General features: G+C 32.1%; 1 protein-coding gene across 1 annotated transcript; it reads left to right on the top strand.

Annotated features, from left to right (window-relative positions):
- Positions 1-6,764: 6,764 nt before the first annotated feature.
- LOC142621896 (receptor protein kinase TMK1) lies at positions 6,765-10,134 on the top strand. The gene is made up of 2 exons (XM_075795270.1): positions 6,765-9,257; positions 9,450-10,134. The coding sequence occupies exons 1-2, from the start codon at positions 6,899-6,901 to the stop codon at positions 9,977-9,979; spliced, it is 2,889 nt and encodes a 962-aa protein (XP_075651385.1). The 5' UTR covers positions 6,765-6,898; the 3' UTR covers positions 9,980-10,134.
- Positions 10,135-18,253: the final 8,119 nt, after the last annotated feature.

Here is an 18,253-nt window from a genome sequence, read left to right as displayed (position 1 = left end):
CCGAAATCTCTCCATAAAACCTTGGAACTTTATTAGACTTTAGTTCAATTCAAATTTCTGCTTTAGAATAAAGATTTAAGGTTTTCTTATGATGATTAATGACAGGGATAGAGATTAGACTCTGTTGGGTTTATTTTTACCCCAATTAATTTTAATCAATTACCAAAATTGATTAAATTATCAAATTATGCAAATATTCAATTATAATGCGTTGGGCACAACCATATCACCTATCTAGAGTTCAAAGCAGCGAAAAATAAATTTGACATGGACGATATGGTCACGATAGGAAAAACCCGTAGTGGGCACGGGATGATATATAGGTCACCTCTCCTTGAAGACTTCACTAACTAAGATTTAGGTTGAAAGTACAATGAAAATATCTGATCTCGAAGTACCTACCTACGATAAAATCTACCGAGCTTAGTGCAACTCCAACTCGATTGGATTACTCTTTTTAACGACCTTCTTCAATGTGCGTTGATCTTCAGTCTACGATTGACTTCACAATAGCAAGTCTATGCTAGGTCCTTTAAATAATACAACAAATAGGGCTCGAATTGGGAATAGTAAAATTGATAGAAACTTGGTTACACAAACCCTAACTGCATAGATCTCTCTCTCTCTCTCTCTCTCTCTCAAGCTTCTTTAGGGATGGCTTATAACATCCTTTAAATAACACAACAAATGGGGCTCAAATTGAGCTTGAAACAAACAAGTTATAGGCAATTTACGTTGCTAATTCTCACGTCTTGATAAATCAACTAGAAGTCAAGGTTCGACAGATCGAGGAAGAGTCGAATAGGAGTTGGGGAAACAAATACTTTTATTTTTTAAGTAGATTCTTAAGTTGTCTTCTTGTTTCTTTAACATAGACCTTTAACACTATAAATTAAGAATCAAATTCATCAAAAAGTGTCTTTTGACTCGAATTTGGCAACATACTAAAGTTTGGTCCTAGTTCTGTGTTATTTCTTAAATCATAATCTGCGTATCCTTTGTTCTCCCTAAGTTTTTCTTCTTCTTTTTTTTTCCCCTCTTCTTTTAAGTCTAAGCACGGGATTCTAAAAAAAACAAAAAACAAAAAAGTCTAAACACGGAGATTGCCAATGTGAAATTATCCTTTGTTCTTCTTCTTTGTGAAATTATTATCCATTTAGATTTCCAAATATCATTCAAACCAACGCGAAGAACATTTGATTTTAGGTCCAAAAAAAAAAATCAAATTGGTCTTAATGTCAAAGATCAAAATGTGGACTCAAGATCAAGACCAAATAGTAGTCTAAAAATATGAAATTGGTCTTACTGTCAAGACTAAAACGTAGTCTCAAGATCAAGACCAAATAGTAGTCATGACTTTTAGATGGTATAAAATCAAATTTAACTATTTTAATAAGAGATTTTTTTTTTCTTTTTTCATTCAAACATAAAACTTTCAACCTTACGGAAGCTGTGGGGTAAATAAATGTCCCGCAACAATATAGAGTAATAAAGAAATACTTGAATGTTATACAACTAATAACAATTAATATTCCTATCAAAAAAAAAAAAAAAATAACAATTAATATAATTGCATAATGCAACTAGCGACACCCATTAATATTATTCAATTCAGCGTCATGATTATTGATTAGCATACTCCCAACAAATAAGGCCATGTGCACAGTGCCTGCACTTCCTCTGCACTAAACATGTAAACATATCAACACGTGTGACGCCTAGCAAAACAAACTTCCGTGTGTGAGGAAACACATGCTAGTTAGAGCATCCACAGCAGTGGAGCTAAAAATTTAGCAATTTAGCTCCACCAAAAGTTACTTTATCTATTTTACCTACACACATGCTGCAGCAGTGAATCTATTTTAGCTTTCAACACAATAAAATAATATAAACATCACAATAAAATAATATATCTACCACAATAAAATAATACATCTTACTACAATAAAAATACCACAATAAAAAAGTAATGTGAACGCAAAATAAAAAATTAATTAATTTTTAGCTCTCATGAACAGTGCACATCTATCTATAGATGTGCACTGTAGCAAAGAGCTAAAAAAAAATAGATTTAGCTCCACTGCTGCATGCTTCTTTTTGGAGTTTTGGTGGAGCTAAAATAGTTATATAGCTATTTAGCTCCACTGCTGCAAGTGCTCTAAGCCTAACATAAAACTGAAGGGTTTTTTTTTTTAAAATTATTTTTTTTATTTTAAGAACAAAAATAGGCCTTGAGCATGGGATTATTGACCTAGCCCACTTGAATCCAAAACACGCATGGCACAGCACCCTTGAGCGCGTTAAGGCTATATATATCACGACATAGCATTTTGTGAAACGCACAACTTGAACTAGAAAACTCCTGAACTCATAAGTGTGATCCAGTTCAGAACTCCTACCAATGCACCACGTCCTAGGGAGCCCTTAAAACTAAAGTTATACTAGTTTGTTTTAGATGCTATTACATACATAGATTTTCAAAATAATTTTAATTATGTGGCTAAATCAATAAATGCAATACATCATTTTATAAAAAAAAAAAAAAAATTAAATCCAATTATGTTATTTATGGTCAACCAAGGGCAAAGACACTGCTTTTTATAAATTTTTTTGATAGCAAATTTTTATTGACTCGCATCTAAGTCAACTACGTACTTACATCGTTTTTTTACTTACCAATAACCACTCATCATATCATCAATTTATAAAAAAAAATGGTAGCTCTAGCATTTTTCTCATTTTAGAGGCCATTAAAATATTTATAGATCTAAAATCTAAAACTAAATATACAAGCCCAAAAAAAATTAGCCTAACAAAAGAAATTATCAATAATAAAATTGAAAAAAAAATTAAACTCAATCAACCAATTTATCCAAAATAAAAAACTCTGCATTTAAATTTTTTTTTTTCAAAAAAAAATTCGATCTTACCCACCCAAAAAAAAAAAAAAAACCTCAGTGGCTAAGTAGCTGCAAAGTTGGAGGTTGAAACCGCCACACACAACCAACAATAAAACCACTCCCCTAACTCTAAGTTTTGGCTTGTCCCTGTACTCAACACAACAAAATTTAGGTCCTAAAGTTGTTAAATGACATAATTTTAATATACTAAAATTATGTCTTTTTGTTAGTGGTACTTTGGGTTAAGTAATATGTTTAAGTTTGGTGAGAGGTTAATTAAATGTGTGTGTGTGTGTGTGTGTGTGTATTTAGTAGATAACTAGATGATGTCCCGCGCGATGCGCGGACAACTTTACAATTTTATTTGAAATCATTTTTATATATATTAAGATCTACATATAATACTTACTTTTTGGTATAATATTTATGTTTGCCTACAATATTGTTGAATCTATGAAAACTTGATTTTCTTAATTCATATTTTATTTTTAAAAAATTGTATAACACTATAAGCCTATAACATATTATAATATTTACCATTAAAAATAGATTTTATTTTTTAAAATGATTAAATGATTTTAAAATCTTTAAATAAGAATTTAAAGCATAAAATTCTTTTATATCCTAAAATTATATAAATTTAAACAACCGCCTAAACACTTCTTTAATCACTCTATTCTCACAACTAAATATGGAAACCTTAATCACAAAATCCAATTCATTATCTCAATATAATTGAGGGAATCATTTATAAGTATCAACATAAATAGAACATGATTAAATAAAAATAAATTTGCTAAAAACACATTCAATTATCAAAATTTAATTGTCTTTAGTCTGTATACTTAAAAAAGAAAAACGGAAAATACTTTGAAATCATCATTGATTTTTATTTTTATCACTATGGCTTATACTGCAGAAAATAGCAGTAAAAAAAACTACAAAGAAACATACAAATTATGAGTTCTAACATTTAAAAAGGAAAGAAAAGAAAGCTAACTTCATAAATAATCAATTAGAATTGTAAGTGCACAATTGCACCTGGCCCCAAGAACAGTTACGGGCTCAGGCCCAATGAGCCTTAAACAATGTAATTTGTAGAGTGTGGGCTTGAAACCCAGGTTAGAAGTGTATGAGGATTAAATAGCAAGCTAAAGATGATAAACACTTAAAAACAACAAAGAATGCTATGAATCAATCTGCTCGGACGTAAGCCGAGAACTGTTCTTATATAATTTCTCTTTCCTTCTTTTTATCTTTCTTTTTGGTTACAAAGAGAGAGTCCCCCTCTTTCTGTCTTAGATTACTCCTTAAATACTACTCCCTTCAATCCCTTTCACACGTGTTGCTTTACCTCCCCTTTAACCTAGATATTTCTTTTCCCAGTGCCTTTGAATAGTAACCAGAAGTTTCCCTTCCACTGTTCAGGTGTCACTTCCCCATCAATGCGGCCAGGGTGGTAGGTGCAGGGTCTTTAATGTGGAGGTGGCAGCCTTTATCTTTGACATTTCTTCAACACCAGTGCTTCTGGGGCATTCTAGGGTTTACCCCTTTTAACCATTGGTCTTAACCATGTCATCCCCTAATCTTCATTGCGAAACCCTGAGTTCTTCGGTGTCCGTCCGAGGACAAGTTCACCCTCGGCGGGATCCTCGGACCCTCGGCGTATGGGCCGACCCATAGTACCAACAAATTCTAAACCCAGTAGCTGGTCGGCCTTCCTTAACACAGCCCAAAAGGCCCACATTCTCATCATGATCTTTTCGCCCCCCACAAGAATATTTCTTTTTATTTTTTCTTTAGTACTAAAACAAAATATATTTATGACTTTTCCGAAACAATATCCCAAACACCTAAAGATTGAAAGCGAATCACAGCCTTCACAAAACCCTTAACGTCCAACTTCAATATCAAAACTGTAAGCTACCGTCACTAAATAAAAAACGCAAGCCCTCTTTCCTCAGTCATAACCTACTCATATAGATTATGATCAAATGGCACTGCAATGTTGGAGTGATGTAGGTATCATTGAAAGGTTGAAGGTAAAAGACATCTTTTTTTTTTCTAAATGCATATTTGAGATGGGGTTGCATGAAGGGCTATGGGCATATGTATATATAAAGGAGTAGAAGTCAAAAGGTTGAATGGAAATGTAAATAATTTTTGTCTGCGTGAGAGAGAGGAAAAGGCTTGAAACAATAAATCAAATGAAATAAATATTAGTCTCAAAACATTGAATAAAAAAAGTAACAAAAAGTAGTCTAAACATTGAACCAAAGAAAATAAAGAGTTCATATTTTTAAATTTATTCTTATCTCTAATGTGTTTTAAAAGTATTTCAATTATTTTTATAGAGTGTACCACATTACAGAACCTCATGCCCTCTCTCATGAGGTCTCTATTTATATATATATATATATATATATATATATATATATATATATATATTGATGAATTGTTTCTCAAACCAAAAAAATTGTCTTTTTTTTGCTTAATTAATTAACATTCAAAATCGATAATAAATATAGACGAAAATGAGATTCCGAATGTTGTATGATATTATCACATTACAAATAAATATTCCAAATTTGAACTATAAAGAAAACAAATTAGAATAATCGCAACTTAGTGGTGGCAGTTTGCATTTTACTCAAGTTCACTCTTGTTTTGGACACCTAACCCAACTCCTATACCTATTACTAATAGAACTAGCAAAATTGGACTTGGACTTGGACTTGGACTTGTTAACTTGCCTGAATCCTCAAAAGAAAGAAAGGGTATAGGTTCCCATATAAAAAAATGGTATGGGCAATAGGCAATTTCGACCAGACCCGATTAAGTTGAATATGGACCTAACTTGACCCATTCATCAAGCCTCAATTATTTTATTTAAATCTTAGGTTTTTTTATTGACTAGTTTTTTTTAATGAAAAAAAAAAAACTAATAACATTACTCATCAACTTGAAGTGCAAGTTTCAAATATAAATATTTTTAATTTCATACCTACTAATAATTAACATTGGGAAGTCTTTTTTTTTTTAAGTTGATTATTTATTTTATTCTTAATTATTTACTTTCTTTCCTTAACATGTTATTTGTTAATCTTAAAACCTTAAATATTGTATGATTTTGGATTAATTTTTTCTGTTAAATTTTCAGCTGATTTGCTTCAATACAACTTTTTAAAAGCATCAATTGCTTTTTAGTAAAACCATAGTTTGCCAACATTCAACAAACAATCCTTCAATAGAAAGCTAATATAAATAATACTTAGTTATGTGTCTAGATGATATAATTTTTAATTTATGTTTCTTGTATAACATGTATACACATTTTTTATTCTTTTGTATAATTATTTGACTAGTAAACCATTAGAATTAAATATCATACTATAAATTTAGTAATTTATTTATTATTTAATTTAACCCTTTAAAAAGGAAATATACACCATGCACCCCATGCACGATTTACCACACCTAAAAACCGGAGAAGGATAATTCTATATTTTTACTCCAATAAGCTTTAAGAATAAATAATAATAAAAAATCAACTTTTTACTTTACAATTCATAAATAAAAACTTTTGATATTAATTTTAATAATAAAAAAAAAGTTAACTTTTTGATTATCTCGAATTTTTAAAAAACATTATTAACCAATATCTAGAGTCGAAGTGCCAATGCCAACTAGGTCTCGAGCCCAGGAATCAGAACCCTACTTACAAGTCACATCCAGCCTTTCACCACTGTTATGACAGCCATAGCTTTCAGACCTTTGGACCCCACAACCCCATGTGCAATTTCTCTCAAATCCTTGAAACCAACACCCACACCAACTTCTCTTTCTCTCTCTTTGCTACTTTCAGTTTCCAAGTTCCAACCTTTGTGTTTTCTTGTCTTTCAACTCAACCCAACTCATCCAATGCACCTAAAACAACCTTGAAAAACTCTCTTCACAAGCTTTCCTAAACACCCATCTCTGTGCTTCTCCCTCTAAACATGAAGAAGAAAACTCACTCTGAACCCAACAAAAAGCTCTTGCTTTTAGCCATTTTTGTTTCTGGGTTCTCTTCAATCTTACACTGTGTTAGCTCTCAAGCCAACCCGCCGGCGAGTTCAGATGACACTTCAGTAATGTTAGCTCTCAAGAAGACCCTCAATGCACCCGACTCTCTCGGTTGGTCTGACCCGGACCCTTGCCGCTGGAACCATGTGGTCTGCTCAGATAACAAACGGGTCACCCGGATCCAAATCGGCCATCAAAGCCTCAAAGGTACACTTCCTCCAACCCTGCAAAACCTGACCCAACTGGAACGCTTAGAGCTTCAATTCAACGAACTCTCAGGTCCACTTCCTAGCTTAAATGGATTAGCTTCATTACAAGTACTTTTACTAAGTAGCAACCAGTTTAATTTCATTCCTAGTGATTTCTTTACTGGTATGTCTTCGCTTCAGTCTCTTGAGATTGATAATAATCCATTTGCCGGTTGGGAAATCCCTGAAACTCTGAAAGTCGCTACCACACTTCAGAACTTTTCGGCCAACTCGGCCAATATTACTGGAACCATACCCAATTTTTTCAATGCTGATGTGTTTCCTGGTCTGACTAATTTGCACTTGGCTTTCAATAGTTTACACGGTGGCTTGCCTTTGACCTTTGCTCACTCACAAATTGAGTCCTTGTGGGTTAATGGGCAAGCAAGTGATGGTATGCTTAGTGGCCCCATTGATGTTATACAAAACATGACTTTCTTGAAAGAGGTTTGGTTGCAGAGCAATGCCTTTTCGGGTCCTTTGCCCGATTTTACAAGCTTGAAAGAGTTGGAGAGCTTGAGTTTGAGGGATAACAAGCTTACAGGCCCTGTGCCGGTGTCATTGTTGAATCTTAAATCTCTGAAGGTTGTGAATTTGACAAACAATTTGCTTCAAGGACAAATGCCTGAGTTCTCAAGTGGGGTGGTAGTGGATATGTCCAATGGCTCAAATAGCTTTTGTTTGCCCACTCCTGTTGAGTGTGATTCTAGAGTGAATACATTGCTTTCGATTGTGAAATTAATGGGTTATCCGCCAAAGTTTGCGAATAGTTGGACTGGAAATGATCCGTGTGTGAATTGGATTGGGATCACTTGTAGCAATGGGAATATAACTATTGTGAATTTTCAGAATCTGGGTCTTACAGGTTCGATTTCTACTGAGTTTTCATCTCTCAAATCGTTGCAAAAACTCATACTTGCTGATAACAATCTTACGGGTTCAATTCCAGCGGAGCTTACTACTCTGCCTGCGCTTGCTGAGCTAGATGTTTCAAACAATCAGCTGTATGGGAAAATCCCAGCTTTTACGAGTAATGTGATGGTGAAGACTAATGGCAACCCTGATATAGGAAAGGAGAAAAGTAGTTCTTCAACTTCAGGTGCACCATCTCAGAATCCAGTGAGTCCCTCTACAGGTACAGGTTCTCAAAATAGCAGTGGTTCTGGAAAAGGTGGCAAGAAATCTTCGACAATTATAGGAGTAATTGTGTTTTCCGTTGTTGGAGGTGTGTTTCTGATTTTCTTGATTGGTTTGTTGGTTTTCTGTCTGAACAAGATGAAGCAAAAACGATTTAGCAGAGTACAGAGCCCGAATGCAATGGTGATTCATCCTCGCCATTCTGCATCTGATAATGAGAGTGTGAAGATCACAGTTGCAGGTTCGAGTGTTAGTGTTGGTGCAGTCAGTGAGGCGCAAACTCTTCCTAGCAGTGAGCCTGGTGACATACAGATGGTTGAAGCAGGTAACATGGTGATATCGATCCAAGTCCTCAGGAATGTGACTAACAATTTCAGTGAACAAAATATATTAGGACAAGGAGGTTTTGGGACTGTCTACAAAGGGGAGTTGCATGATGGTACTAAGATTGCAGTGAAGAGAATGGAGTCTGGGGTCATAGCCGGCAAGGGATTGGCTGAATTTAAGTCTGAGATTGCCGTTTTGACTAAGGTCCGGCACCGGCATCTTGTTGCCCTTCTTGGTTACTGCTTGGATGGGAATGAGAGGCTTCTTGTATATGAGTACATGCCTCAGGGCACACTCAGCAGGCATATATTCAACTGGGCAGAAGAAGGATTGAAACCACTGGAATGGACCAAAAGGTTGATCCTTGCCTTAGATGTGGCAAGGGGTGTTGAGTATCTCCATGGGTTGGCCCATCAAAGCTTTATACATAGGGACTTAAAGCCTTCAAACATTCTTCTTGGAGATGATATGAGAGCTAAGGTTGCGGATTTTGGCCTTGTGCGTCTTGCTCCAGAGGGGAAAGGCTCAATTGAGACAAGAATTGCTGGAACTTTCGGGTACTTGGCACCAGAATATGCAGGTAATTCATGTTCTAGTTCTGTACACTTTAATAATTGTGAACATTCTTTTAGGCCTAGATGAATAACAAGTCTATTTTTCTTGATATAGCAATGCATTAAATCTGGCATTAAACTTGCTCTAGAATGCATTTCATTTTTGTGGATGTTCCTTGGTTTACACCAACTTAAAATTGTTTGTCTTATGATTACAGTTACTGGTCGAGTGACAACCAAGGTCGACATATTTAGTTTTGGTGTGATTTTGATGGAGTTAATCACTGGGAGAAAAGCACTCGATGAGACCCAGCCTGAGGAGAGCATGCACCTTGTAACATGGTTCAAAAGAATGTACATCAACAAGGATTCGTTCTGCAAGGCAATTGACCCCACGATCAACCTCAATGAGGAAACAATTGCGAGTATAAGCAAAGTTGCTGAGTTGGCGGGATATTGTTGTGCAAGGGAACCATTTCAAAGACCCGACATGGGTCATGCTGTCAATGTGCTGTCATCTCTGGTTGAGCTTTGGAAACCAAGTGACCAAAATCCAGAAGACTTGTATGGCATTGACCTCGAAATGTCCTTGCCTCAAGCACTTAAGAAGTGGCAGGCTTATGAAGGTAGAAGCAACATGGAATCTTCTTCCTCTACACTTCTTCCAAGCTTGGACAATACTCAGACCAGCATACCAACACGCCCATATGGATTTGCTGAATCTTTTACATCTGCAGATGGCAGATGAGAAGTGGTTGTAAATGATGTTGACGCTGGTTTTGCATGTTCATTCTAATGCTTCTTCCTTGCTGTTCTCTGTGTAGACTTGGTTGGTCTCGATGTGTTATAGTCTCATCCCACTGTCTGATATTTTTCTTGGTAATGCAGTTTTAATTTTCATCACTTGTTTTTGGAAATGAAATTAGTTAGATTCTCAAAGACACCATTTTTGTTGATAGCTTTGCATCTTCAATTGTCATCCCACATTAGTGCTTGTCATGCGCATGAAAAACCAAGATTGCAAGAGACATGACATGATGACATTATTTTGAACATAATCTTATGACATGATTTGTAATAATAGCTTCTGTTTCTTCAGCAACTCCATTATAATCGAAATGACTTGAAATTTGGAAGGACTAAATGTAATGTCTTAATCATGGTTGTTAAAATTTCGATCTGGATTTTACGATTTTACGATCTCACCTGCTTAAAACAATTCAAATCTTTCAAGGATCTTTGCGATTGTTCAGGATCGGTAGGATCACACGATTCTGACGATCTCAAACGACTTTTATTTCTTGTAATGTTTTTTAATTTGATAGAAAGCTTAGTTGGACTTAGATGAAAAATGTAATCCTAATAGACCAAGTTTTTTCACTCTAATGTAGAGACTGTCAGTTGGGCCCAAATAATGCTTATAAATAGATATAGTAATGTATGATAATTATATCAATAAATGTGTAATTTATGTGATTATTTAACATATCAATGTGTATTTTTTTTTTTTCTCAAATAATGTAGGATCTTACAATCTGATCTACGATCTCACCTATCTCTCAAGATCTTACGTAAAATCCCGATTTTGACAACCTTGGTCTTGATGCGCCTTTAATGTTTTCTGTAAGACATTGTGGTCCACTGGACAACCAAAACTTTGATACAATGAGTAATTATGTCAATGGAGCTGTTGGGGCAGGTTGAGTGACCAACTAATATGCTGAATCAACTTCATATAAACAAATCCATATGAAATTAGTATGGTCCTAAGTTTAATCAAATCGTCAAGAGCCTCATTATCAAAAAAGAAAATCGTCAAGAGCCTCTACAATCTTGCGACTGCCTCTCTCACTGTCGGAATCGGACCTTGGATAAAGGTGCCTTCGTCTTATTTTAGTTAAAAAAATATACACATATCTTATCATAATATCTACTGGTAAATTTTATATATTTAGAAGTAAATAATATTCAAATGACCTTTAGACTAGTGGCACATCCTCACCTAGAAGAAAAATGAGGAAATAGTTTCAATTCCATGGACCAATGAATCTCCTTTCTCATATAAGAATCTACTTTGTTTTCTTTGATAAGATTCTACCTCTCTATTAGTTGGTTTTGATTTTCAAGAATACAACTTCACATAAAGCAACAATGTAGGAAAGTAGTAAGAAAAAGTCCATTCAACTATCTGTCGGGACAGGAATAGTGTCCAGCTTTTGAAGAAATTATTTAGATCCGAGGAAATTTGTACTGTTATTATTATAAGGGTGTACACTCTTATCCATTTTAAGAACTTTTTATAGGAAATTCATTACAAGTTTTTACCAGTAAATTAACCCACGTTAAATGGTGAAGATAGATGGAGGGAAAAATTATGTGTATGTAAAAAAGGTAAAAATTAACCCACTTTTCTCTCATATTTGTCTGGCTCCACGGTCCAAAAAAATGTGAGTCAAAATCGTAATGCTTGTGTGTGTGTGTGTGTGTGTTTTTTTTTTTAAAGATTTATGAGAGTCTGTGAGTATGGTTTGTGAGATTTGAATTAGTAGTTTGGAGTCTATATCATTGATAGTAAGTTTTGATCGGTGGTATTTATAGACATAGGCAAAGAGTTGATTGAGCTTGTGCCATCACCACAGATTAAAAGTCATAAGAATATTTTTTTTTTAATAAAAAAATAAAATACCAAAAGAAATGTTATTGAAAAAACAAGTCTAAATTGTAAATTGCACACTCTAAATTTATGGTCATTTTGATTTTATCTCTTATGCTTAAAATTTTGAATTTACATATTTAGCATTTGCATTCATTTTTATTCTCGTCCTTTTGTTTATTCCTATGAATGACACAATCATTCAATGTCATATAAACCAATAATATGGGTTAATTTTTTTTTTTTTTGCTGAATAATATGGGTTAATTAGTCCAATTAAAATATGCCACCTAAATTAAATTGCACGAAAAAATATAGAAATTAAAACAATATAGTAACTCAAAGTATTTATTTTGTTAGCATTTAAACAAAGAGCTACCCACCCCACCATTGCCTCACTAGCCACACTACGATCATCCCCGCTACAACATGAGGTGTATCTTAAGGAATGGTTTCATGAGATTTTTCTCTCATAATATGTGAGAACCTAGAAATATATGGCTTCCATATGAGATAATTTTCTTTGGAATACATTTTTACCACACTAAAATCAAAAGTCGTTCAGCCAATATAGAATAAAATACTCAAGCACAACACCAAGCAAACCCAACACCCCATAAACATAGACTAAACCAATTCAGATCCACACCCAACTAAAATTTTTATGTGCTTAATTAGGCTTTAACGGAATAGTTGTTTTTTTTAATACTATTAATGAGTACCTTTTGGAAATTTATTAATAAACAATTTTTAAAAAGTTTTAATACTACTTTGTGGAAATTATAAAAAACTATAAATAAAAAAAAGTTGATTTTTTTTTTCATCTAAAATTTCTAAAAATAGTTTCTAAACTAATATCCTTTAATGCATCCATTAACTTTTCCCTTTCTAGGCCCTCTTAACAGATGATTTTATAATAATTGTTAATAAACTATTTTATGATAGTTTTTGCACCATTTTTATAGAAAATATAAAAAATAGTCAATTTTGTTTTCTTTTTCCCATAAAAAATGTTCTTAAAATAGCTACTAAAGTCTAAACTATGGGTTTGACTTATCTCTAGTACTTTTTTTAAAATAATCTCTTTTTTATTTTAATGAAAGTCTGTTATATCACCCACTAACTAAATATAATATGGTAATTTACCAATAGTAAGAGCATTTTCATTGGCAATTGTAAATGGTATATGTACGAAAAATTTAGCATCAGCAACCGAACTTGTAAAATCTTACAATTGCAAATTTTTTTTTGCAATTGTACTACAATGCCATCCTAAATTTAAGATGACACTGTAGCACTTTAGTAAAAATTATAATATATTTTAATCGATAAAGTGGAAGAGAGATGGGTGAGGAGAAAGAGAGAGAGTTGTATTGGAATATATTATATTATTTTAGTGGGTAATGTATATTATTTTAATGAGTAAGATAGAAAAATAAAAGTTAGGACGTTGGGTATATTATAAAATAGTATGGTATAATTGATAAAGTAATTTTTTAAAATGGTAAAATAAGATAAGATAACATTTTTCATTCTAAATACTCTAAGGCTGTGTTTATTTCAACGGTTGAGGAAATTAGTAACATATTTTCCACCGTGCTTGCTGTTTGGGATGCTTAGAAAATTCGGTCAAAGGGAAAATTAAATCAGTTGACCGTAAAATAAGAGGGCTTTAGGCGGAAATCAATTTACACTTTCATTTTACCTTCAAATAGAATTTTCTAGACTAAAAACAAAAAAGGAGAGAGAGAGAGAGAGCAACGGTAGTCACACCAGAAGAGAGAGAGACTCACATACATGATTTACGTTTCTATTTTACCTTCAAATCAATTTTTGGACTCACAGACACCCAAAGAGAGAGAGAAAGAGTGAGAAGAGAGAGTAGAGAGAGTGAGCTAGATCGCACCCCAACCTGCATCAGCGAGATCGCGCCTTCGAGATCGCGTGTTTGCCATCGCCGATTTGATTCGCGCCTCCTTAACACTCAAACCCATCTCTGATGAACCCAGTCTGATTGTGCTCGCCTTCGCCTCCGCCGCGCGATCTCGCCTTAACCTCGAACCTAGTCGCCTCTCTCTCTCTCTCTCTCTTCGTTCTTCTCTGACCGGATTTGATGATTTTTTTTTTTGGGGTTTTGTTTCGTTTGTGTTTCGGTATTGAGAAATGATATTATATATTTGTTTGGAAGTTAAGAATATGTGAGAAAATGTGAACAACGAGTAGAAAATATATTTTCTACAGTATATTCAAGAACACAACCAAACACTAAAAAATATTTTTCAAAGTATTTTTTTAAATGCTACTAAATACTAAAAATTATTTTTCTTTTTCAAAAATATTTTTACTTAAAATTATTTTACACCCAAAAAATATTTTATAACCAAACAAACGCAGCCTAAGTCAAACCCTCTGAACTATTGTTTGCAGGGAATATACGCTTACGAATCTTCCCAATTTACGTTCAGACGAGTGCACCCACATCCGAGCTTTTCTTAGATAGCGTGTGTGTATTGTTTATTACGCGGAGGCGGGTGAGAGTAGCTGTCGCCCATCACATGGGTTCACATTTCCAACAGGCAAAGGTATCTTTTTACCTGTCAATGACTTTCTTTACTTCATCCTTTTATTTATAAATCAGATCTCTCATCTCTATCTCTGCTTTGCTCATTTGCCTATTCTATTTATCGTACATTTTTTTTGATCAATGAAAATGATGGGCATACCGAGTGGCCTCGCGACAGATTCTCCAAGATTTTCATATATAAGATAAAAATAAAATTTTTAAAAATTAACAAATCTCTATCTGCCAAATATGAAAAATATCTGTTTGGATACTGTTTTTTGGATTTTACTTCTAGTTAGGTATAGTGCAACTTTTGTCAATATCACATCTTGATAAAATAATGTGTTTTTGCCTTATTGAAAAAAATCCACATTTAGATTACAGATCAAAAATCATATTATTTATAAAATATTTAATTTTAATTATTTTTTTTAAGTTATACACAAAATATGAGTTTTTAATGATATTTGGTTAACTTGAAATTTTGCTTGTGATAAAAACAAAGAAAGTGTGTATAATAGTGAGATTTTCAAATATTAATCTCACAAAAAATTATTTAATGGTGTAACAATAACTAGAGGTACTTCATGTGTAACTTAAACTTATGACATATTTGGTAGACTGTAATAAACGCTTTAATGTAATAGTTATTCTTATAGTTTAGTTATTCTTTAGTTTGATTATGTTTTTATGGGTGCGGCTTGTGTTTAGTAAAAGTTTCCATTGGACACGTCAGGATTCGGATGTGTCCACTCTTGGACACGTGTTCGAATCCTGACGTGTCTAGTGGAACGCAAGCCCTTCCCTATTTTTATTATAATGAATAATCATTTCTTATAAATAGCTATTTTTCAAAATGAGGAATAATTATTTATCTTTAAAAGGTTGTATTAGCTATTCCATAGTAAGTGCAATAGTTTCAAAACTTAATATATTTCCAAATAAATAAATTTTCCATATACATCTAACAATTATAAAAAATAAAAATCATATAAAATAACACATATCTCTCTTAAATTTAAAAATAACAATTTTTAAGGAGATATAATTGTATGAGTAAGATATTTCCTAAAATAAATGTTAAGTTTCATTTTAATGTTATAACTCACAACCAAACTAATGAATAAGTTTAGTTATTACATTACAACACACTTTATTACTAGTAATAAATATTAAAATTCCTATCGTAATCCTCATTTACTGTACCAAACGTACCCTTAATCTTATATAGGATTAAGTTACATCTATTGCAACTTTAAGTAATATTATATTTTCTATATAATAAAAAAATTTAAAAAACTTTAAACAACATCAAACCACTTAATAATTTTTTATTAAATTAATATTTTAAAAATCTCATCGTGAAATTAAATGTTCTTGAAACACATACCAAATTTCATAACAATTGAATATTATTTACTATTAAATCCATAAACTCATTACTTATGCATAATTTTAAAATACAAAAAGTTAAAAGTTAAAAGTTAAACATTTTATTGATGAGATAGCTTGTATTTTGTGGGTACTTCAACTATTTTGGAGATTTTAAGGTATTTTGGTCATGTGGAGGTTTCAAGAATATTTTGGTAATTTTGGATAAAATTGAGGTTATTTTGAAGTTTTAATAAGAATATTGGTTAGTTTGGAGGATTTATGTTGGAGATTTTGAGGATGATTTGGTTGTTGAAGATAACAAAAACATACGAAGGATAAATTTGAAATTATGTTTTATTTATTTATTTATTTTACTTAAGTAATTTAGTTATTTAACACAAAATTTCATACAACCATATATCATAATATCATATTATAATCTTTTAATAATTACCTTTGTTTAGGTCGTTTTTCAAAAGGGCCAATAAGTTAAACCTATCAACCCGGGTTCAAAATAAGGGAGAATTAAGCCCACAACTCACTCTAATAATTACATAGAAGTTGGTAGTGTACAACATAAAAGAGCATGTTAAGACACAAGCTTATAATGAAGACAAAGAGGATGTTTATAGTATTCAACAAACGATACAAATAATTTTCTTCAATTTTACATTAAAAAAAAAGTGTGGAGATAAAGGGAGGTAATGAAGGAGAGAGAAACGACCCCACCACATACACAAACACAATTCTTTTGAGCTGCTCTATTTAGTATTTACCCCAAGTTAGAGAAGTAATGCGTTTGAGAATTGTATAGAATTGATGGTGAGAAGTTGATTCATTCTTACCTCACTCATTAGGATTTATAATAGATTAAGAAAACTCTTATTATCCATCTCACTCATTAGGATTCATTCTAAGACTTTTGATTGTTGGATTTAGAACAATGACAACCTTTCGTTCGTGTGATACTACTACTAGAGAACTAGTGGACTATCACTTGGACCATCTCTAATCTTTAAATTCAGTTTTTTTGTTTTGTTTTGTTTTTTTTTTTGGAGGTACCTATGAATCTTAAACTCTGATAATGTGTCACTAGAATAATAATTCTTTTCCTTCTCAAAAAAAAAGAAGAAAAGAATAATAATTCTTTTGAGAATTAAAAAAAACAAAAATTATGTCACCCATATACCTAGCTAGTCGTGATTAAATCTAAAATTCCTTGAAAGAAGCAGGGCCGGCTCTGGATATTTTGGGGCTTAAGGCGAGAACTAAAAATGGAGCATTTTTTATACTTATATATTAATTAAATTAATGTTTATTTAATATTTTTATATTATAATATATTTCATTTAAAATCTATTTTTCTTGCATTTTGATATGCAAATTGACTAATTAAATTTTTGTATTTAAGTTCTTCTAACATCTCATTTTCAATCGATAATATAGCTAATCCACTTAATCTTTCTTGGGACATTGTTGATCTTGGATATGATTTTATTAATTTTAATTTTGAAAAATTTCTTTCTGCAAAAGCTATTGTAACAGGTATTGTTAGTAAAATCCTATAAGCAATGCATGTATTCGGAAATGAATCTAATCTTTTTATATAATTTAGTATGTCAATTGGAGTATAATTTTTTGTAAAATTTCTTTTAAAACCTTTAACTCTGAAAATAAATCTAAACCATCAATATCATAATAAACATCATGTTTGAGAAAATCTTTAAGTTTAAGACAGTATTTTTGTAAACTATCATTATCTAGTGACTTCAATTTTGTGAAGTTAAATAGAAAACCAAAAATATCTTCATATATTTGAAATTGTTCAAACCTATTCTCAATTGAACTAATTGTTTTATCTACTATATATAAGAAATTATCAATTCTAAAAGATTCTTCAGCAGAACGTGTTGTCTCATTACGAACATTTTCATCAAATTGTTTCTCTCTATGAATTATACACTTATCACGAAATACAGATTCTATTTCCATTTCCAATGCAATTTTTGGTTTATTACTAATAAAAAATTTATCCATTGATCCTTTTTGAGACTCAATTAATTTTTTTTTTTTAAAGTTTTTCATATCCAGATGCATATTTTCTAGTAGACATTTCTAATCAAACAATATATTCATAAAGACTAAAATAAAAAATAATTTTCAAGTGTAGAGCAAATGAGAAATAGAACCTGATTTATATAAAAAAACATTTTTGTAGTTTCACTGAACAATAAAGTTTTTAGCAATCTCAACCTGCGTAAATAAAGACTTATTCAATATATTACCACTAACTAAAATATATATATAAAAACACAAGATTAAAATTTAAAAAAAAAATTAAGCACAAGCATAACAAAAATTTTAGCACAACTATAACACAAGGCTTATTAGTAAGACCCACCCACAAAAAAAACACAAAACAAATCCTATCT

This window comes from Castanea sativa, chromosome 1 (assembly GCF_040712315.1).
Source record: "Castanea sativa cultivar Marrone di Chiusa Pesio chromosome 1, ASM4071231v1".
Classification (NCBI taxonomy): Eukaryota; Viridiplantae; Streptophyta; class Magnoliopsida; order Fagales; family Fagaceae; genus Castanea; species Castanea sativa.
The sequence above is the reverse complement of the archived record's forward strand: the minus strand, read 5'-3'. Positions and strand labels throughout refer to the sequence as shown.